General features: G+C 33.3%; 2 protein-coding genes across 6 annotated transcripts in view; one reads left to right on the top strand and one right to left on the bottom strand.

Moving 5' to 3' along the window:
- Window positions 1-24,786, bottom strand: part of LOC126743949 (solute carrier family 12 member 9) — a 137,577-nt gene that overhangs the window by 78,118 nt on the left and 34,673 nt on the right. For 3 of the 5 annotated variants that reach the window (XM_050451234.1, XM_050451236.1, XM_050451233.1), the window contains 4 exons: window positions 15,881-16,061; window positions 15,593-15,800; window positions 15,367-15,537; window positions 14,976-15,305 (listed from right to left, as the gene is read on the bottom strand). In XM_050451234.1, coding sequence (XP_050307191.1) covers window positions 14,976-15,305; window positions 15,367-15,537; window positions 15,593-15,800; window positions 15,881-16,061 — 890 coding nt within the window. The remainder of the gene's footprint in view (window positions 1-14,975; window positions 15,306-15,366; window positions 15,538-15,592; window positions 15,801-15,880; window positions 16,062-24,786) is intronic. The other 2 variants (XM_050451238.1, XM_050451235.1) reach the window with 1 other exon arrangement.
- Window positions 1-24,786, top strand: part of LOC126743951 (ceramide-1-phosphate transfer protein) — a 147,900-nt gene that overhangs the window by 117,973 nt on the left and 5,141 nt on the right. The window lies entirely within an intron of this gene.

Below are 24,786 nucleotides of genomic sequence, written 5' to 3'. Positions count from 1 at the left end.
ACAAGTACAAGTACAGGGTGGCCAAATAAGAATGCGAGGTACTGTATCTGGGAAACTATTCATCGTAGAAACTTGTGATGACAAAAATTATTACTAAAATGGCCAAGAGAAAGACCTGGAAAATATTTTCAAGTTTCTAAAATGGCCGCTAGGAGGCGCTACTGCAATCTTGAATCTAGAAAACTGATGTTTCTGTAAATTTTGCTGAATTAACCTAACAAAAAAATAGCTGATTATTAAAGTAGAGACTAATCCGAACCTTTTTTATTTGAATAGTTTTGCTGTATCTCTAAAAATAAAGTGGTGGGGGGTGTTCAAAAGTTGGCTTAAAACACACCCTGTATACTAAAAACGCCTTAGCCGATTTTATCAAACTTGGGCTAGTTGAAAAGAGCTATTATTAAGCTACGAATATTATTATATTTCATGTTTTTTTTTTAGTTTTACATCTCGCCGCTAGAGGGCTTTTTTCGGCTTTCTGACACAAATGACTAATTTTCTCAAAAAACTTAAATGCGTTGATATGATTTTTTTTTTCATAGAAAAATAGCAAAATGATGTCTAAATAATCTTGCGAAAACCGCAACTCGATATCTTGTTCCTAACCTAAAATATAGGCCAAAGAATATTTTATACCCTTAAATTTTAATTTTTTTATACTAATTATTTTGGAATTTTTTTAAATTCACTACTTTTGAAAACAAAATTTACCATTTTTGAAAATATTACCTAATATCACTAAAAGGTAAGTATTAATAATGCTTATATCAAAAATCAGACCTATTTTATGTTATATATTCACTATGGATATAATACGAAAAAAATAATTATTAGAAAGCAGGCCATGGAATGCAACAAAACAAATGTCTACTCAAATTATAAACATTCCTCAAATTGTCAATAGTAAGTTGTCAAAAGTTTTACGTTACTTGAGCATTTTTTGTTTTTGCAAAATGCGTTTTACGAACGATGAAGCTGTTGATATGCTTGCAGTTTATTTTGAATGTCTTCAAAATGCTGCAGTAGCAAAAAGAGTTTATGCTCCAATCTCGATATCCAAATCGAAGTCCTTGCGATATTAGATTTTTTCCCCGATTAGTGGCGAACTTACGAGCCAATGGTAGTTTTCGGCCTAGGTTTCAACGGCCAAGAATTAGAAGAAGTGTGGACAATATTAACAGCGTACTGGGATATATTGAAGGAAATCCTCATGTTAGCACAAAAGCATTATCCCTTGAATTAGGCATATCAAGAACAACGATTCAAAATATTTTGAAGGACAATAGGTAAATTCTAATAGCCATCGCCATATATGGATTTATTTAAGTTCAGCTTTTTTTTTAATATATTTATAGAATGCACCCATATCATGTTAATTTACATCAGGCATTGGAAGAAGCAGAATTTGACCGTAGGTTGGACTATTGCCATTGGATATTAGGCATGATACGCGAGGACAGAGATTTTTTATTTAAAATTCTTTGGACCGATGAAGCCACATTTAATAGTGACGGTAGAGTCAACCTGCATAACATGCATTATTGGTCTGCAGAAAATCCGCATTGGTTGCGTGAAGTTCAGCACCAAGGGCTCTGGAGTTTAAATGTGTGGTGTGGTATACTTGGAGGCGACATTATTGGACCATATTTTTCTGAGCAATCTCTAAATGACAATGTTTTTTTCGACTTTTTGGTAAATCAATTACCGTTGTTGCTGGAAGATGTGCCACTGGAAGTCCGGCAAAATTCGTTTTTGCAGTTGGATGGTTGTCCAGCACATTTTGCTAGGAATGTGCGAGAGCATATTAATAACATTTTTCAACAGCGGTGGATTGGAAGAGGAAGCCTGTTTCCATGGCCTCCGCGATCCCCAGACTTAACCTGTCTTGATTTCTATTTATGGGGGCGGTTAGAGGACATTGTATTTCAGACTTAGCCTACGACTAGAGAAGATATGAAAAACCGCATTCGTAATGCAATACATACCATACCGAGAGCCGAAATTGAAGCTGCAGTTCTATCTACCCATGAGAGGCTTCAGCAATGCATAGAGCGTGATGGTCAGCATTTCGAGCATTTACGGGGGCATTAAAACCCTTTCTTTTTAAAATCGGTCCTTTATAGGGGCACAACTTACATTATAAAAGAAATTCGAAATAAATTATTTTGTAGTTTTTATAAATATTAAGGGATTTCCATATAAAATTTTCTTTGGCCTAAATTTTAGGTTAGGATAAAGATATTAAGATGCGGTTTTCGCAAGCATATTTAGGCGTCATTACGCTATTTTTTTGTATAAAAAAATTTATACCATTGCATTTAAGTTTTTTGAGAAAATTAGTCATTTGTGTCAGAAAGGCGAAAAAAGCCCTCTAGCGGCGAGATGTAAAACTAAAAAAACATGAAATATAATAATATTCGTAGCTTAATAATAGCTCTTTTCAACTAGCCCAAGTTTGATAAAATCGGCTAAGGCGTTTTTAGTATACAGGGTGTGTTTTAAGCCAACTTTTGAACACCCCCCACCACTATATTTTTAGAGATACAGCAAAACTATTCAAATAAAAAAGGTTCGGATTAGTCTCTCTATTAATAATAAGTTAATAAGGAATCTGTCTAGTCTGCTAAACAACTTGAAATTAACTGCATAGTTAGATTTATGATGATTTTGATTGACGTGTAAAAAAAACAGGGTTTTTAAAATTACAGATTCATGAACTAAGAATATTATACCAGCCATAATAATCAGCTATTTTTTTGTTAGGTTAATTCAACAAAATTTACAGAAACATCAGTTTTCTAGATTCAAGATTACAGTTGCGCCCCCTAGCGGCCATTTTAGAAACTTGAAAATATTTTCCAGGCCATTCTCTTGGCCATTTTAGTAATAAATTTTTTTATCGCAAGCTTCTACGATGAATAGTTTCCCAGATACAGTACCTCGCATTCTTATTTGGCCACCCTGTACATATTAGATAAGGATAGTTCATCCTCTATTGAAATGTGTAAATAAAATGAGGATATTATTAACCTAATGGGAATGCCTTTAGATGTATGACGAGAAAATAGCACAAAAATGTTGGCAATCTTTTCTAATCTGTTTAAAATTAGGGTAGTTCAGTGCTAACAAAATACTTTAAAACATTTTTAGATTAATTCTAATTTATATAATGTCTGTTATAATAAATTATTGTATATTATGTATATCATTTTAAGTATTTTTTCAGGAAAATTAAATAGTGAATTTATTAAAGAAAAACATCGTTTTATTTTCATTTGTCCAATTGGTGATATGTCGTACACTATTGTTAACTGATTATTGCAGTAAATTAACTCATTTAGATATGTAAAATAAAGCTGAAAAGTTTAATTTTTATTCAGATCAATATCTGATACTACACCTAATCAAAAAGGTTATTTTCACAATGAGTAACCTTTTTGATTAAGCGTTTGCTTTAGATATTACGATTAAATGAAATTTGATTTCCCGCCTTAATTTGGCCACCCCTTTCTACCATTTTGATCGGTTCAATTAGGCACGTCAAACTGTTCCGTGGCCAAGCGAGAGGACGCTAGCTGACTTGTCAGAAGAATAGCTATAATATTATACGTATATATTAATATATATATATATATATATATATATATATATATATATATATATATATATATATATATATATATGTGTAGGATAAATTAGTTTTAGGTTCGTAGTTATTTAATATATACGTATAATATTATTTTTCTTTCGAAATCCATTTCAATAAACAATGATCTCATTCAGGCTCCGTGAACGCTCCTTGTCGATGTGTTATGATTAGGTGGCAGTTTTTACTTTAACGGTGACATCGGCGATGACGAAAGGGGACATCAGGGGAACAGTCTTCTTGAAGGTTTCGAAATGAGATACGGGAAAGAGACGCGTTTTCGGGAAAATCCTAAAAGACGTAGGGCGTGTCCCTAACATTAAGACGGAAAGACGTATACAAGACGTAAAGACGGGTTAAGGTCAGGATCAGTAAGACGTGGCTGCATCCTTTTCCTTTTCTATTATAAGACGTGAGACGAGTTATAAGTGTTTTAAAGCCGCTCGACATAGGGAATGTGAACGCGATTTACCATATCAGTTAACAGTTAAAGTCTACTCCAAACTCTTTTGTGCAATAGTTTTCTTAATTATTTTATTAAATACTTTGAAAATCCCGCACCGGACTTTTCATTACCATCAACAAACCCTAGACAACATGGAAAACCCTACATTTGTGGGGGCCTGTCCGGGATACAAAACGTAAAAGGGTTACGTGGAGTAAATTTGGTGAGCGTGAGCTTAAGATACAATTTAGCTTTTACGAAGGTACTGTACTAGATTTTAAGTTAAACAATTGCCCCATTGTTGAATGTTGTAGAGCTATTTGTCCGCCAAGCATTTTTGTCCTGTTGACGAGGGAGTGTCACTCACGACAGTTTTGAGAGTTTGAGGCGACGACGTGCAGTACCAAAGATCCCCAAGCAGATGGCGCAATCTTGTTGATTCCAGGCGACAATCGTAGATAGCAGTTTCCATTTATGTTTCGTGCATGATTGCCAATCTAAGCAGAGCAGCAGTTTGATGATGGAGATGACGTGATTTTCGAGTCATTGGCAACATGGGATGTATTGCAGGTACTTTTTCCAGTGTTCGGTGAATGGTGTCTGTTCGAATTTCGTGGCAAGGTGGGATGCATGAATCATTTTAATTTCTTGCGGCGCGATTGTTTACATTTAGTTAAATCGGAGGATTTCTTTTCAAAACAAAACATTTGTATAAACAGTATTTTGTTTTTGATGTTTATACACAAATAAATGAAATGCGTTTTTATTTTGTGTTATGATAAAATCAGATTTAATTACTTAAATGCTTATGTTTAGAAGTTGATATTGATTTATTTTTAATTTTATTAGGTTATAAGATTATAAATGCAGTTTCGGTTAGTTATTAAGGGATTATAAACACTGATGAGTGATTTGGTTTTATTTAATTTTTTTTTAATGTTATTTTATTTAAGCGAGTTATTTTACCAATTTATTTTATTTACGTTAAGTGAAGTTTTTTTTTACATATTTTTCTTATTATTTAAAGGGTATTTATTTTGTTTATATTTTCATAGCGTTATTTTATGTCGATATTAGGTATAGCATATTTTTACTCACGCTTAAGAGGAAAGTAAGAGGATAGAGCTTTACGCAAGTCGTTTTCTATTTTATTTATTTTTCTTCATTTCGTTTTTTAATTTTTTTTATTTAAAAAAAAATGGCGACATTAGGAAGTATTGAGAAAATTTGCCAAAATATAAGTAATGCTAAATTGAAGACGATTCAAGCTTTATACATCATAGCATTCGGTAAGGAGGGTCAAGCGCGAGTTGCCAGAAAGAGTGTTCGTAAATTTACCGGATTTAATTTAGAAGAAACTTCTAAAGAATTTAGTGAAAAAGTGGATAGTGTAATGAATAGTGTGCCGTTTAATGACATTATAGGTGTGTGTCATATTTTAAATTTAGATTATGCAGGAAGTCAAGACGCAATAGTGAGACGCGTGTGTGTATTTTTAAATAATTTATCATGTAAAAATGACGAGGACGAGCTTGAAAAAGACGAAGACGATGAGGAAGACGAGTCAGAAGAAGACGAGGACGATGAAGACGAAAACCTTGAAGACGATAATGAGCCACTGGCAGAGGTTAGAAATCGCCTCCAAAGGACTTCACTTCAGCCAAAGAAAAATTGTGGATCATTTTCCTTAACTTTTCGTGACGTGGAAGATAGCATTAAACCTTTTAATGGCAAGGACGATTACCCTATTGAGAAATTGATTTCAGATTTCGAAGAAATTGCTGAAATTACCAACTGGAATGACTTACAGAAGTTAATATTTGCAAAAAAGTCATTGACTGGGTTAGCTAAGTTATTCGTACAATCCGAAAAAGGAATCAAGTCTTGGAAGACGTTAAAGAAGAAATTAACAGCTGAATTTGAAGTAAAAGTTAGCAGTGTTCAAATTCATAAATTATTGATGGCGAGGAAAAAAGGATTCTCGGAATCGATACAAGAGTATACATTAGTTATGAGAGAAATAGGAAGTCGAGCATATTTAGAAGCTGAAATAGTGATTCAATACATTATAGATGGGATTCAAGATGACTCAGCCAACAAAATTGTTTTGTACGGTGCAAAAAATTTTTCCGAATTCAAAGAGAAGATAAAGTTATACGAACAAATAAAATCTAAAAGACAAATACATGAAGATAAGCCGAGATATCAGGACAAGAATAAATACGGAAGAAATGATTATAGGAAACATGTACGTCAAGAAGTAAAGAAGGAAGATAGGGCTGACAAGAATAGTAGCCCTCGTTGTTTTAATTGTGGAGATAAAGGGCAAAGTCTAAAGATTGCCCGAGCAAAATGAAAGGAGTAAAATATTTTAAATGCAATGATTATGGACATTTAGCATCTCAGTGTCCTGGCAAAGACACTAGGAAAATGGCGCATCAAAATGTTAGTATTATCGATATTTTACCAAAGAACTTGATAACAGTGAATTTTGAAGAAGTTAGTATAAACTCATTGCTTGATACTGGAAGTGATATAAGTGCAATCAGAGAAGATATATATCACAAATACTTTGAAAATAATGTGTTATCCCATGATACAATTACTGTGAAGGGACTAGGTGAACATAAAATGAAGACTTTAGGATCAATTCAGAAGAAAGTTAAAATTAATGAAGATCATTTTAAAATTTTATTTCACATTTTACCAAAGGAAGTTACTAGTTTTCCGGTAATTATAGGAAATAACCTACTCAAGCAAGCTGAGGTTTTTATAGGAGAAGACGGAATAACGGTTTTCCGAAAGGAAAAAGATAACTTTTTAATGAAGATCACTGTTGATAAAGACGAAGACCTAACAACTGACATAGAGGTAACTCATACTGAAATTCCAGAATATAAGGAACAAGTGACCAATTTGATTAAAAATTACAAGCCGGAAAAGACCCAGAGGACTGACATAAAAATGAAGATCATACTGAAGAATGATGAACCTATTTATCAAAGGCCAAGGCGATTAGCTGTAACGGAACAATTAGAGGTAGACAGACAAATTGAGGAATGGTTAAAGGATGGCATAATAAGGGAAAGTACATCCGATTTTGCAAGTCCTATAGTATTAGTTAGTAAAAAAGATGGAACTACCAGGATTTGTTGTGACTTTCGTAAGATCAATAAAAATATTATAAAAGACAGATTTCCGCTGCCTCTAATAGAAGATGTTTTGGACAAGTTGGAAAACGCAAAAATCTTCACTACGATAGATTTGAAGAATGGCTTTTTCCATGTTGACGTTGAAGAAGAAAGTATTAAGTATACCTCTTTCGTTACACCTTCTGGGCAATATGAGTTTCTAAAGTGTCCATTTGGACTGTAATAGCCCAGCGGTGTTTCAACGTTTTATAAGCCATATTTTTCGACCGTTAACTTCAAAGAATGTTGTCATATATTACATGGATGATCTTATTATACCTAGTGAGACATATAAAGAAGGGATAGAGAGATTAAAACAAGTTTTAGAGTTAGCGCGAATACATGGGTTAGAAATTAAGAAGAAAAAATGTCAGTTCCTAAAGAGAAGAGTTCAATTTTTAGGATACACTATCGAAGACGGGAAAATACAGCCATCTGAAGAAAAGACTGAGGCTATTAAATATTTTAGTGAACCAACTACCACTAAGCAGTTACAGTCATATCTAGGATTAACGGGATATTTCCGAAAGTTTATTCCTTCATACGCCAAAATAGCAAAGCCGTTAAGCGATATGCTAAAAAAAACGTACTTTTCAAGTTTGAAGACAAAGAGAGACAAGCTTTTTTACAGTTGAAAGATTTACTTACGAGATATCCTGTTCTACAAATTTATCAAAGAGGACTTCCAATAGAGCTTCACACGGATGCGAGCAAACATGGCTATGGAGCTTGTTTATTACAAAAATCGAATATTGACTCTAAGTTGCATCCTGTGTACTTCCTTAGTAAAAAGACAACACCGGTAGAAGAAAAATATACATCTTACGAACTGGAAGTTTTAGCTATTATCAACGCTGTTAAAAGATTTAGAGTATACTTGTTGGGTATTAGAGTATACTATGGGTGGGCTCTTTTGCTAGAAGAATACGACTATGAGATAGAGCATAGAAGCGGAAGTCGTTTGCCTCATGTAGATGCTCTAAGTCGATATCCACAAGTGTTTACAATGTTTGTAGAAGACGGGATCACACAAAGATTGAAGTTGGCACAAGAACAAGATGAGCAAATTGTGGCTATTAAAAAGCTTTTAGAACTGAAAGAAGACCATGAAGGTTATTTTTTGAAGCATGGATTATTGTATAAATACGAGAATGGTGAAGAACTGTTAGTAGCGCCAAAGAGGATGCAAAACGAGATAATAAGAAAAGCTCACGAGGATGGACACTTTGCTGTGAAGAAGACAGAAGAAGTACTGAAAAAAGAATTTTTTATACCTAGGTTAAAGGAAAAAATTCAAATTGTTATTTCTAATTGCATTCCTTGTATATTAGGTAATAGAAAAGAAGGGAAGAAAGAAGGACTATATCATCCTATACCTAAGCAAGAAGGTCCTTTACATACCTATCATCTCGATCATGTAGGGCCAATTGCTTCTACAAACAAGAATTATCAATACATTCTTGCTATAATTGACGACTTTACCAAATTTACATGGCTGTACCCTACGAAGTCGACTACAGCTAAGGAGACAGTAAATTGTTTAATGAAATTGCAAAAGACGTTTGGCAATCCAAAAAGAGTCATTACAGATAAAGGTACCGCTTTTACAGCACATGAATTTAATGAATACTGCAAAGAGGAAGGTATAGAACACGTGACCATTACAACCGGCGTCGCTAGGGGTAATGGACAAGCGGAAAGAATTCACAGAACCGTTTTACCAGTTATAACTAAGCTTAGTCTAAATGATCCAACAAAGTGGTATAAATATGTCGACAGAGTTCAACGAGCCCTTCATTCAACGTATCAACGAAGTGTTGACTCAACACCTTTTGAAATTCTCATAGGAATAAAAATGAGGAAAAAAGAAGATATCATGATTAGAGATCTAATAGAACAAGAAGCGAAACAGCAATTTGCAGAAAGCAGGGAAGAACTACGTCAACAGTGTAAGGAACAAATAGTTAGAGTACAAGAAGAAAATAGAAAAGGGTATAACCTAAGAAGGAAAAAAGCTAAGCTTTATAAAGAAGGTGATCTGATAGCTATCAAAAGAACGCAGTTTGGATCTGGATTAAAAGTGCATAAGAAGTTTCTTGGGCCGGATGAAGTTATAAAGGTGAAAGATAATGAGAGGTACGATGTCGTAAAAGTAGGAATTCATGATGGACCCATCCGAACTTCAACATGTGCAGAGTTTATGAAACCGTGGGTTTCGTATGAAGATGAGTCCGAGTCGGACTCATAGTCAGGCTGGCCGAGTGTAGGATAAATTAGTTTTAGGTTCGTAGTTATTTAATATATACGTATAATATTATTTTTCTTTCAAAATCCATTTCAATAAACAATGATCTCATTCAGGCTCCGTGAACGCTCCTTATCGATGTGTTATGATTAGGTGGCAGTTTTTACTTTAACGGTGACATCGGCGATGACGAAATGGGACATCAGGGGAACAGTCTTCTTGAAGGTTTCGAAATGAGATACGGGAAAGAGACGCGTTTTCGGGAAAATCTTAAAAGACGTAGGGCGTGTCCCTAACATTAAGACGGAAAGACGTATACAAGACGTAAAGAAGGGTTAAGGTCAGGATCAGTAAGACGTGGCTGCATCCTTTTCCTTTTCTATTATAAGACGTGAGACGAGTTATAAGTGTTTTAAAGCCGCTCGACATAGGGATGTGAACGCGATTTACCATATCAGTTAACAGTTAAAGTCTACTCCACACTCTTTTGTGCAATAGTTTTCTTAATTATTTTATTAAATTTGAAAATCCCGCACCGGACTTTTCATTACCATCAACAAACCCTAGACAACATGGAAAACCCTACATACAGGGTGTCCGGAAGCTAGAAGCAATCCTTTAAGGGGGTGATAGCTGACTTAATTTCAAACATTTTAAGCTAAATATGTGTAGGTCGAAATTTGTTTATAAATTCTTTATGGCAATTTTTGCATTTTTCTCAAGAAATACCAAAATTTCACACTTAAACGATAATAGAGCGCATGTTACAATTAGTATCGGAGTTTCAAAGTTTATTTTGTTTTGTCTAATGTGTATTAATAAAAATATGATCAATTTCAAGCTTCTGTGTAAACTTATTAGAAAAAATAGAGATATTGAAACGTAAAAAATAAATATAGAGTTAAAATAAAAATGCTTTGTTTTATGTTTAAATAATTGTTATGAAAATACTTTCGTCGTTCAAACCTCTTTAAAATTATGCCTAGCTTCTGCCCTTTATTTTAAGATGTCACTCATGCCGATGCCTGGCCAATTCTTAGAATTATGGCCTCTTTTGTGCGGTAGGTCATGTAAACAAAACTTACTGGATTAGTTTTCTATTATGGGACAGTTCAGGTAAATATTCAGGTAAATAAAAAATAATAAAAACAAAATTAAGCAGAGGTACCTAATAGTAGATACAGTAGGGTAAGGGGTACCTAGTAGGTACTTTGGGGTGGGGGTTAGAAGTTAGGTACTCGCTTAATAAATAAAAACGTGTGATTTTAGCCTCTTGTTGTTTAGTTTCACTCTCGCCTCTAATTTTGTAAGATTATCAACTTCGTACTGACTGCATCCACTGTTTTTTAAATCGAGTTTCTGCCCGTTTTATTAAACAGTATTGTAAAATGGAATTTACCAACCAAGAGTACGCTGACATTGTCTTCACATATGGACGCGCTAACGGTAATGGAGCTTTGGCACGACGCTTGTACCAGGAACGTTATCCAGATCGGAGGTTACCAAACTTCAGGGTGTTTCAAAACACCTTTCGCCGTCTTACTGAAGTTGGCATTGGGAATAATCCGGCACGTAGAGTCAACCCTGGCCATAATAATGTAGAGATTGAGGAGCAAATACTGGAAGCTTTTACCGCAGACCCTACTGCAAGCGTCAGAAAAGTAGCTGAAGACCTTGGCCTTTCTATATGGAAGGACGACCATGAAGAAAGGGGGTACAGGGCTTACAAGAAGAAGACCCTGCAAGACGAATTCAGTTCTGCCGCTTTTTATTGAACATGGACATCGAGGATCCGTTATTCTTAAAAAGTATCTCGTGGACAGTCGAGTCCAATTTTTCCAGGAAGGGTATTACCAACTTCCACAACCTCTGAAAGATGCAAATCCGCACTGGAACAAACAAAAATCATTTCAACAGATTTTCGGTCAATGTGTGGGCCGGAGTAATAGGCAGGACTATTACTGGGCCACATTTTCTACCAGAGAATTTAAATGGTGCCAACTATTTAGATTTTCTACAAAATGATATCCCCGTTCTTCTAGACGAAGCTGGATTATTGGAACGAGAAAGACCAATAATCTTTCAGCAAGATGGTTGTCCAGCGCATTGGTCCTTGGCTGTCAGGAATTACTTAGACGACTGTTTTCCGGACGGTTGGATCGGTAGAGGCGGATCCTTTCCTTGGCCTCCTCGATCGCCTGACCTAACTCCGTTGGATTTTTTCATATGGGGCCGGGCAAAGGAGCTTGTATACACCACCGAAATAAGAACAAGAGAAGAGTTGATTCGCAAAATAAATGAAGCATTTGACAGGATGAAAGAAGATATGACCATAAGAGTAACCACCACCGAAGTAACGAAAAGGGCTCGTGCCTGTATTAGAAATAATGGATTGCATTTTGAACATGAACAATAAATAGTTTAAACAAAATTGTGTTTTATTTAACATTAAAATCTAAAATAACCCCACAACCAGAGCTCTAATGCTTAGTAGGCTTATGAGAGGTCTCAGTCTAATAATTTTTGTTTACATGACCTGCCGCACAAAAGAGGCCATAATTCTGAGAATTGGCCAGGCATGAGTGATATCTAAAAATAAAGGGCGTTTTAATGTCTCTATTTTTTCTATTTTTAACAAATTTCGACCTACACATATTTAGCTTAAAATGTTTGAAATTAAGTCAGCTATCACCCCCTTAAAGGATTGCATCTAGCTTCCGGACACCCGGTATATATATATATATAAACCGTTGTAAACCAAAAACCAATTGCTCGGAAATCGGATGATTTCTACAAATTGATTATGAGATGTATGCAACTATGAGAAATTCTTCTGATATAGAGATTCTTCTATACAGTGCTTTCATTTCAAAACTCCAAACGATCAACCCTAAATAACTTAAAAAAAAAAAAAAAAAAAAAATCATCAAACATCAAATTAGATATAGAGGGGGACGTTTAATTATGCATTTACTGAAGTTCTTTCAATCACCTCCTCACCTCCAGCTAACCTGACTTTAATATGTCAAATGAAAACCCCCATCGTGTGATACATTCATAATAAGCAGCGTAACATTCTCTATTCAACGGTACCAAAAAAAATGAAATCGGTAAATGTGTAAGCAAATAGCGAAAATGTCTAGAAATAATAAATATTTTATTTACGCCAAACTTTGGTATTTTAAATGAATACTTTTAGTGTGGTACCTACATCATTTTAAAATTCTTACATTTTTTAGATAATAGATCATCAAAAAAAAAATACAAGCAATTTAGAAGTTAAAATGTGTGGTAACAAACAGTACATTTAGTTCAACCAAATTATTTATTTTTTTAAGTAAAGAATTTGTACCGTTATTTGCGAGAAAAAAAATGTCTTCAAATTTTTTGCAAAAATCTTTGCAGTCTTATAACTTTGTATGTGTATTTATTTCACTTATATTTTTTGCGAAACGTACGTAATAGGTACAAAAAAACACTGCAATACCTTACATTTTTAAGGCGTTTAAAAAGCAGGCAATTTATTATTGTTAAAACTGTCAGTTTGACGCGTGCAATTTTTCAATTTTACTTAAAACAGTGAGTTAATAAAATGGTGTATACGCTAGCCGAAAGCATAGAAATAATTTTCCTTTATGGAGCTCAAGATCGGTGTGCTCGCAGAACCGCGAGAGCATTTAATAAAAGGTATCAAGATAAAAACGTGAGCCATAAATACGTATTAGAATTGATACGAAAATTTGAAGAGACGGGATCGATTTGCAATAAGAAAAAATATGAAAATAGAGTTGTCGATGAAGCATGCCAAGTTGAAGTACTAGAAAAATTTGCTATGGATCCAACTTTGTCTATACCAAAGGCCGCAAAACTAACAAATATTTCCACTGGTTCCGTGCATAAAGTTTAAAAAAAATAAGTTCTTTCCTTATAAAATTCATATTCTTCATGAACTCGGAGAAGATGATTTTGATAGGAGAATTCAATTTTGTGAAGTGATGTGCCAGCGAATTGACAACGATCCCCATTTATTGAAGAACATTTGCTTCAGTGACGAATCGACCTTTTTTTAAATGGCCTGGTGAACAGACATAACTGTAGATACTGGGATAATGAAAATCCGCATGTTTTTCGGGAAGACCATACCCAATATCCCCAAAAAATTAATGTTTGGGCAGGAATTTATGGGAATGAAATAATCGGGCCATTTTTTTGGAAGAAAATTTGGCGAAATTTATTTAAACCTTTTAGAAAATGCAATATACCCTTCCATCATCAAATCTATGGAAAATCAAGTAGATAAACATGGTGCTATATTATTGAATGAAAATAATATACATTTTCAGCAGGATGGAGCTCCCGCGCACTACACTTTGGTAGTTTGAAAGTGGCTTGATGAAAATTTTCAAGAAAAGTGGATTGGCAGACGTGGTGCAATCGAATGGCCTGCGCGGTCTCCGGACCTAACCCCACTAGACTTTTTTCTTTGGGGTTACTTAAAAAGCAAAGTTAAATATAAAACCCCACCTGAGAGTATTGAGAATTTAAAAAATAGAATATTTCAAAAATGTAGAGAAATTAGCGGCAGACCCTTGCCAATGTTCGTAAGGAGTTTGAAAATAGGCTTTTTTATTGTCTTGCTAATAACGGCGCGCATTTTGAACATTTAATAAAATAAATTTGTTAAACTAATTAAATTTGTTTTTCTACCCTACCGATTTACACTTTAATTGCTTCTTGGTCAATCAATTTTTTTTTTTTTACAACCATTGATAGCATAATGAATGCCCTTTAAAGTAATGTATCACACCATGGGGTAGCCATTTGACATACCAAAGTTTGGCGTAAATAAAATATTCATTATTTCTAGATATTTTCGCTAACTATTTGCTTACACATTTACCGATTTCATTTTTTTGGGTACCGTTGAATAGAGAATTTTACGCTGCTTACTATGATGTATCGCACGATGGAGGTTTCCATTTGACATATTAAAGTGAGGTTAGCTGGAGGTGAAGAGGTGATTGACAGAACTTCAGTAAATGCATAATTAAACGTCCCCCTCTATATCTAATTTGCCGTGTTTTTTTTTTTCAAGAAAGTTATTAAGGGTGGATCGTTTTGAAATGAAAGCACTGTATATATATATTAAAGATACATGCAGATCAACATATGTGTGTATGATTTTGTTTTCTATAAAAATGTCGAGTCTATTCTTGGTTATAAGTCTATGCTTGTATAATTTTCCAATGGAAGAAAATCCAACATCATTACACTGTGGATAAACTCAATGTAGATCGAAACGCTGATAACAATAAAGAGTTTGTGGTTTTTTAGGTCAAAAAATTTTATTGACCTAAAAAACAACAAATATACGACTATGTTCACGATTAATTAATCTACCGGAATCCATTGAATACAAGTTAGTAACACAAAAAAAAACACAAATACCTTGATACATACGTTGTCATATTAGATCCATGGCTCTCAATAACACTGCCCCACTGAGTAACAAGAAATATCTCGGCATCAATTCTTAACTTTTTCAGCATCGTTTCCAACTTATTGATATGGCTTTGCCCCGCTGAGTTTATATGAAATAAACCGACCCTCGTCTCATCACAAAAGCATATTCTTAGTTTTAGCCTGCTCCATAGCGGTACCATATTCACTATACATGCTAATTGCATCGTAAAAAGTGAGGTTATGTCGAAAGCGTCCCGTTCTCCTGGATTTAAAAAGTTTACGGGCCACACGTCAATGTACAACTTTGATTTGACACTAAAATAATTGCGATCCTCAAACCGTCTAATCGAGCAAATGTTTACAAACATGTTCTTACATTTGTTGATCTTTATTTAGTTTGGCAAAGTTCCTGCAGAGACACAAATTTTTATTCATCCGCAAAACATCTCTCATCATCTGGACATACTCCAGAGGTTCCACACTATTAACCTCCGTGAGCGGGAAGACATTATTGTCAAAATCGAGGTTTTGATAAGATGAATCTGGCCTGAAAATATCATGTCAATAATAGCACCTTTTAATAATTAAATAAAAAAAAATACTGAATAAGGAAATCTGAAGTTTCTTGATCGTCCAAAAACCCAAAAATAACAGTATTAGGCTTCATGGCCCCCATACCGCTCAACCTCATAAGGTGAAGTAGACCTTCTCTTACTGTTTTAGCGACAGTGAGTTCTATGAAGGCCTTGACTTTTAAATGGTCAACCAAATTAAGCCAATGGGGTACCATGTCTATGGTAGGGTCCGGACCTAAATAAATTATCCAACTTATGCATTTGAAATAAATAAATTAAGGTTATAAATAAATAAATAAGTAGAAAATTTATAACCTTCATGGGACTCTTCTCTAACAACATGTCCTAAAACGTAGAGGCCGCCTTTTTTCAGATCGTTGACGAAGTCAATAAGAGGACAAGCGGATCGAGGGCTATTTACAAGAAGTAATATCTGGGGACGCCAAAATTTTACATGATCTTTGCGGGAGTCTAGTAGAAGTAGATATTTTCGAACCTGAAAATAAGTTAAAAGATTAAATTTCAAATCAATATTTTCAAAATTCTAATTTTATGGCAACACGTAATTTATTTTTAGCGAAATAAGATTGAATAAAAGCAGACTTTAAGGACGATAAAAAAAATATTTGTAATATATAGAGTCAAAATATAAAACATCGCATTGAAATAAGCAATTCATTTTTAGCAGTAAAGTCGAATGAAATAAACAAAAGGCTGGTCGATTATTAAATGCTTAATAATTTACAACCGAATTAACCAGATTTTTTTAATGTTTTAACTAGAACTTAAAATGTACATTAACAAACATTGTTTTAAATTTACATACTTATGAAAAATATTTTATTAATTCACTAAAAAAATATAAGTAGAAATTAAATACTAATGTAGAAGTAATTTAAAGTGAATTTGTTAAAATTACATTCATATAAAATTATATGAATGTTATGTATATAAAATACGTTTCTTATTGATATCATCTTAACCCTTTCAGGGCGAACATAGTTCAAATTAAAAACGTTTATTTTCCAATATCAAAAATTACAAAACAAACGTGTGCATGAGGTAAGCGAAATTAGCATCTCGATTATAAGCACCGTTTTTCAAAAATATCTCAGCAAGAGATAAATAAGAAACAAAAAAATAAACAGAATAAAAACAAAGCAAACAAAAATAGATCTTCGTAAAAGCATTTATTAAAAAATCGTTATATATGTAACCTTTAGTAAGTGCGTAAAATGATCCTTTTTTGATGAATGGGAAACTTGTCAACAATTGGGAACTTTGTCGACAATTCCCATGAATAAAAAAAGGGGATTTTACACACGTGTAACATACAAAATTTTTTTTAACAACCGAAGAAAACATCAAAAATATTAAATTACTTTACGCACTTAAACGTCTTTACGGTAAAAAACCGTCAAAACATTTGTTGACAAACTATAAATTAAATATCAAATAAAGATCAAATTACTTTATACGCACTAGTGCATAAAAAGTGAAACTTTACACACCCTGAGAAGTGTGTAAAAAGAGACTTTACGCACGGTAGTAGAAAAAATACTTTTTGATTTATGAAAGCTTGAACAAAATTTTAAAAATAGATACCTATACATATAGAAAATATAGATTTGCGTAAATTAGAAACTTGCGTGAATAAACATCGATTTCGGTACCATCGGTCATCAAAGTCTGTATTATGGTGCAAAATACTTAAAACTTTATAGCGGAAAAGAAAACATAGCACTTAACAGGCACACATCACATTAAAATAAATGTATGGTAAAGAATTTTTATTGGCATAAACTCAAGTTTTGAGTATATATATCTAACGGTTTTCGAGAAAAAAAAAATTTGCGTGTTTTTTGTTAAAAACCAAGGCACAACTAATATCTTTCATTTACTAAAATAGCAAAAAGTCATTTTTTTTAAGTAGGAATACCTATATTTTATTTTATATTCTAATGTACAGTTAAAATATCTTTAATTTAATATATCAAATTCCTATACCTAAGTAGTTTAACATTTTTATTTTGTAAATTACTTAGTTAACCATGAAAATGGCACAATGGTTTAATAAATGACAGTGACATATTAAATTAAAATATTAACATGTGTTTTATTATCAACTTAATCAAAAATTCTAAAATAGAAGATATTAACTACTCAAATGAGGTTTTGATAAGACTATTTATTTTCCATGGTTAATGTGATCAAATAATCTACCATCATTAAATTGACGAAAGTTTCAAAGTAATTTTTACAAAATAATTTTGTTTATTATGACTTTAAATTAATACCTGAATTAAATAAAACAAATAACACAGTTACCAATGAAGAAGATAATATTATGAATGTACTAGCATATTTTACTGCATATCCGTAAGCTTCAATTAGATGTGTTAAGGATGATTTAGGTTTGTTTTATTATTCGATTGAAAAAATATTAGCCAATCTTAAAATGCATTCAAGTTCAAGAAAGTGCAGGCTTTGAAAAGGGTAGAATTCTGTGAAAACATTTTGATCCTTATTGATGAAGATGCTGACTTTCTAAGAAAAATAATTTGGACCGACAAAGCAAAATTGTTTTCACATGTTTGATGATAGATGGTTTAGGAGTATGTGACCATGGGATTAGCCGGCGAGATCGCCATCTGATACCCTTTTGATTTTTTTCTGGGATAATATAAAGAAAAGAATATACGCAACACTAGTAAACAGTAAAGAAGAGCTATGTTAGCGAGTTATTACCTGTTTTGATAAGCTAGATGAAAGCGAAATTAGAAGAGCGACAAATGTATCCACCAGAAAACGATTTTATAAAAAAAGTTTAGAGTATAATGGTAGTCATTTCGAAAATTTCCTATACTAATATTTTTTTCTTTTGCTACTGTTGGGCATAGCTAACGAAGTATTTTTTAGTATAAATAAGATTTCTTTGTTTATTGGTTGTAAATCTAGAATGTTCCTTTTTTTCAAATTAAGTTATATACCGGGTGGTGCGTCGCCGAGCGGAATATAGGAAATCCCATGTAAATTTTAAGGGGGTCAATTATTGGCTTCCCTATACATTTTACAGAAAAAATGTAAGATAACTTTTTGAAAAGACCAATCTAGCAAATTCTCGCGCAGTTTCAAAAAATTTTAATAAGCGAATCTTGAATTATTCAATTAAATGTAATTGCAAAATTACCAAATTTTCGGTTCAGGTAAAACCAGACACCAGCCACCAGCAAACAATCAAACAATTTGTTATAAGGCTTTGTCAAATCTGACGTACAGCCGAAGACAAGAAATATATTTTTTATAACTTTTATTTAATATAACGATGAAGTTAAACCAATAACAATTATTATCGATTATAAAAAAAATATTTTATCATACTTAGAATTTAATTAAACCAATACAGTATCTGAAATATTTTCAATTTATTTTCCCATCAAGTCTATCTGGTCCATTTCAACCATTAAACCTATTGTTAGTAAATTCGAGTCCAAAGACGAATCCAAAAATAGATCCGAAAAAAGAGAGAACAGAACTCTTAATATTTTACTAAGTGTGGAAAAATAAAATAAAATAAAATACAATAACTTTTTTTTAAATAATAGAGAATTACATAAAAACATCAATTAATCAAATGTTCAAACAACCCCCCCATTAACACCTAACAATATCCTAACCGATCATAAAATTCATTTCTAACGTTACTAAGTTGATATTGGGAAATTTTATTACATTCTAGCGAAATAGCGTTTTGTAACTGGTTTAGGTTCTCAAATTTTACACTTTTATAAATTACACTTTTTAAATGACCCCACAAAAAGAAGTAATTCGGTGAAAGATCAGGTGGACCAATAATATTGCCGTTAAAAGCATTTTCCAAGCACTCTCTAACCATACGGGCATTATGGGCCGGGCAACTATCCATTTGGTACCAGATCATTTGATCTTCCTGAACAACTTCTTCCAAGGCGGGTCCAATTTGATTTTGAAATAAGTCCAAATAGATTTCAGCTGTTAGGTTATAGTCCATAAAAAAGGGTCCAATGATATGGTGTCCGATAATTCCCACGAATACATTTGTTTTTTGGAGATATTGTGTCCGAGTATGAACAAAGCGATGTTCATTTTCTTGGCTCCAATACCGGTAATTCTGAAAATTTGGTTCATTGTTTAGGGTAAATGTACAGGGTGGCCAAATAAGAATGCGAGGTACTGTATCTGGGAAACTATTCATCGTAGAAGCTTGCGATAAAAAAATTTATTACTAAAATGGCCAAGAGAATGACCTGGAAAATATTTTCAAGTTTCTAAAATGGCCGCTAGGGGGCGCAACTGCAATCTTGAATCTAGAAAACTGATGTTTCTGTAAATTTTGCTGAATTAACCTAACAAAAAAATAGCTGATTATTAAAGTAGAGACTAATCCGAACCTTTTTTATTTGAATAGTTTTGCTGTATCTCTAAAAATAAAGTGGTGGAGGGTGTTCAAAAGTTGGCTTAAAACACACCCTGTATACTAAAAACACCTTAGCCGATTTTATCAAACTTGGTCTAGTTGAAAAGAGCTATTATTAAGCTACGAATATTATTATATTTCATGTTTTTTTTAGTTTTACATCTCGCCGCTAGAGGGCTTTTTTCGGCTTTCTGACACAAATTACTAATTTTCTCAAAACACTTAAATGCAATGGTATAAATTTTTTTATACAAAAAAATAGCTTAATGACGCCTAAATATGCTTGCGAAAACCGCATCTTAATATCATCATCCTAACCTAAAATTTAGGCCAAAGAAAATTTTATATGGAAATCCCTTAATATAAGTACAAAATAATTTATTTCGAATTTCTTTTATAATGTAAGTTGTGGCCCTATAAAGGACCGATTTTAAAAAGAAAGGGTTTTAATGCCCCCGTAAATGCTCGAAATGCTGACCATCACGCTCTATGCATTGCTGAAGCCTCTCATGGGTAGATAGAACTGCAGCTTCATTTTCGGCTCTCGGTATGGTATGTATTGGATTAAGAATGCGGTTTTTCATATCTTCTCTAGTCGTAGGCTGATTCTGAAATACAATGTCCTTTAACCGCCCCCCATAAATAGAAATCAAAACAGGTTAAGTCTGGGGATCGCGGAGGCCATGGAAACAGGCTTCCTCTTCCAATCCACCGCTGTTGAAAAATGTTATTAATATGCTCTCGCACATTCCTAGCAAAATGTGCTGGACAACCATCCAACTGCAAAAACGAATTTTGCCGGACTTCCAGTGGCACATCTTCCAGCAACAACGGTAATTGATTTACCAAAAAGTCGAAAAAAACATTGCCATTTAGAGATTGCTCAAAAAAATATGGTCCAATAATGTTGCCTCCAAGTATACCACACCACACATTTAAACTCCAGCGCCCTTGGTGCTGAACTTCACGCAACCAATGCGGATTTCCTGCAGACCAATAATGCATGTTATACAGGTTGACTCTACCGTCACTATTAAATGTGGCTTCATCGGTCCAAAGAATTTTAAATAAAAAATCTCTGTCCTCGCGTATCATGCCTAATATCCAATGGCAGTAGTTCAACCTACGGTCAAAGTCTGCTTCTTCCAATGCCTGATGTAAATTAACATGATATGGGTGCATTCTATAAATATATTTAAAAAAAAGCTGAACTTAAATAAATCCATATATGGCGATGGCTATTAGAATTTACCTATTGTCCTTCAAAATATTTTGAATCGTTGTTCTTGATATGCCTAATTCAAGGGATAATGCTCTTGTGCTAACGTGAGGATTTCCTTCAATATATCCCAGTACGCTGTTAATATTGTCCACATTTCTTCTAATTCTTGGCCGTTGAAACCTAGGCCGAAAACTACCATTGGCTCGTAAGTTCGCCACTAATCGGGGGAAAATGTAATATCGCAAGGACTTCGATTTGGATATCGAGCAGCATAAACTCTTTTTGCTACTGCAGCATTTTGAAGACATTCAAAATAAACCGCAAGCGTATCAACAGCTTCATCGTTCGTAAAACGCATTTTGCAAAAACAAAAAATGCTCAAGTAACGTAAAACTTTTGACAACTTACTATTGACAATTTGAGGAATGTTTATAATTTGAGTAGACATTTGTTTTGTTGCATTCCATGGCCTGCTTTCTAATAATTATTTTTTTCGTATTATATCCATAGTGAATATATAACATAAAATAGGTCTGATTTTTGATATAAGCATTATTAATACTTACCTTTTAGTGACATTAGGTAATATTTTCAAAAATGGTAAATTTTGTTTTCAAAAGTAGTGAATTTTAAAAAATTCCAAAATAATTAGTATAAAAAAATTAAAATTTAAGGGTATAAAATATTCTTTGGCCTATATTTTAGGTTAGGAACAAGATATCGAGTTGCGGTTTTCGCAAGATTATTTAGACATCATTTAGCTATTTTTCTATGAAAAAAAATCATATCAACGCATTTAAGTTTTTTGAGAAAATTAGTCATTTGTGTCAGAAAGCCTCTAGCGGCGAGATGTTAAACTAAAAAAACATGAAATATAATAATATTCGTAGCTTAATAATAGCTCTTTTCAACTAGCCCAAGTTTGATAAAATCGGCTAAGGCGTTTTTAGTATACAGGGTGTGTTTTAGGCCAACTTTTGAACACCCCCCACCACTTTATTTTTAGAGATACAGCAAAACTATTCAAATAAAAAAGGTTCGGATTAGTCTCTACTTTAATAATCAGCTATTTTTTTGTTAGGTTAATTCAGCAAAATTTACAGAAACATCAGTTTTCTAGATTCAAGATTGCAGTTGCGCCCCCCTAGCGGCCATTTTAGAAACTTGAAAATATTTTCCAGGTCATTCTCTTGGCCATTTTAGTAATAAATTTTTTTATCGCAAGCTTCTACGATGAATAGTTTTCCAGATACAATACCTCGCATTCTTATTTGGCCACCCTGTACATTCATCGGTAAAACAAATATTTCTTAAAAAATTCCTATCATTATTTGCTCTTTCCATCATTTCAAAACAAAATGCCATTCTTCGCTCTTCATCTCCTTCCTGCAGCTCTTGGATGTTTTTCGAATTTATATGAATAGTATTTGTGTTTTTTTTAAAGTGCGCAATACCGTTGTATGATGTTTATTTACCTCTTGCCCGAGAACCATCGTACTAACCATCTTGTTTTCTTCCACGCTTAGTAGAATATTGAGATCTCTGTTCTCTCTTTCTTCGGCTCTATTTTCGATATCATGAGTTGAACATTTACAATTATTTATTACGGTATCTTTGGACTCGAACTTATTGACAATACGTTTAATAGTTGAAATGGACGGAATGGGCTTGGTAGGGAAATAAACTGAAAACATTTCAGATACTGCTCTAAAACTGTTTCCCGCATAATGCCACTTAATTATGGCTATTTTTTCGTCGATTGAATAATTCATACTTGTTTTCAAATATCGCCTGTCACTGATTTATTGACACTTTTCCTCACGTCAGTGACAATATTCATTTTACTGGTGCCCGTTTGGTTTTACCTGAACCGAAAATTTGCTAATTTTGCAATTACCTACATTTAATTGAATAATTCAAGATTCGCTTGTTAAAATTTTTTGAAACTTTGCACAAGGGTTTGCCAGATTGGTCTCTTCAAAAAATTATCTTACATATTTTCTATATAATGTACAGGGAAGCCAATAATTGACCTTCTTAAAATTTACATGGATTTTCCTATGTTCCGCTCGGCGACGCACCACCCGGTATAACTTTATTATTGTAAACAGAACATCCCACTTATTAATACATTTTTAAATTCTATGATAAATTCGGGTTGCACTCTCCTAGCTTAGTTTTTCATAAGCAGTCGTTTAACAATTGCTTTAGATTTAACCGAAACTTAAAAAAAACAAAAAAAAACAAATTTCTAGTTTCAAAATGTTAAGCAAATAACGCCCTTTTTATTTTGTAATACAAACTTTGGTACAAAACAAAACTATTTAATTAAATGTTCAAAATACTTTCCTTGCGCTTCCTGACAATACGCAAGGTTGAAATAAGATTTGTTAATAACATTTCGAATCATTTCTTATGTAATTTGGCCAGCTTTATTTGTTATGTGTTGTTTTAAGACCTCTACATTTTCAGGTTTAGTGGCAAATACTCTTAAGAAATTTGAAAAGTTTCAAATGGCCCAAAAAAAGTAATCTGAAGGGGAGAGGTCTGGGGACCTAGCTGGTCATTCTATGGTACCCCCTCGCCTATCCACCTATTTGAACAAGTAAAATTTAAGTAATCACGCACTCTCGATATGACATTGCGGTTTCAAAGCATTTCTAAATACTTTACGGAAGGTTTCCGTCAATAAAGTATGGCCCAATTACGCGGATTCCAAATATCGCAGTCGACACATTAACTTTTTGGGGATATTGTGTACGCACTTCCTCCATTCAATATGGATTTCCGTTGGTCCAGTACCTACACTTTTCGCTGTTTAAAATCGCATGTAGCTGAAAAGTAGCTTTATCCGAAAACATAGTGTTATTTATTAAGTTCTGATCTTGACCTAGTTTTGCCATGATTGTTTGATAAAATTCTACCCTCCTGTGAAAATCATCTGCCAAACATTTTTGCACCAAGTGAATTTTATAAGGACTTTTGCGATAAGTTAAGGATTTTGGCCGACTAGATCTAGTCCTTTCGTTAATGCTGCTAATTTCATCCAATCTCTTTACTATTTTCAGCTGATAAAGTAATTGAATTTCGGCCAATATTGAACTTAGCCAAGACGTCAAATTTATTAAACAAAGTCGATGTGTCCCACCTGCCACCTGTGACACAAAAAAGGATCCAGAGTTAAATAATTTAGGTTTTAAAGCCTGATGAATTTTTAAAAAATTTTGATTTTCAATTGTTGATATTTCGAGAACAGTTCAAGACTGATATAGGGTGTTGTATATTAATTGTGTTTGGAATTTATGATAAAATCCCAAAATGCGTTAATAAATGCGATCTTCTATTTAAAATAATAAAATTGACAACGGCCCAGTCTTCTTGACGCATCCTGTATATTTAACAGTATTCATCGGGTTTTTACATCTTTTGAATTTAACAGGACTTTAAATCATCAATTCAAGGACTTTTTTATTATTCAAATACAGCTCTACAGATACTAAACACATGCAAGAAGACCCAGAAAAAAAAATGATTGGAGAAAAT

The sequence above is a fragment of the Anthonomus grandis genome, chromosome 13 (genome assembly GCF_022605725.1).
Source record: "Anthonomus grandis grandis chromosome 13, icAntGran1.3, whole genome shotgun sequence".
Classification (NCBI taxonomy): domain Eukaryota; kingdom Metazoa; phylum Arthropoda; class Insecta; order Coleoptera; family Curculionidae; genus Anthonomus; species Anthonomus grandis.
Note: the sequence above shows the minus strand (reverse complement) of the source record. Positions and strands in the feature narration are given on the sequence as shown.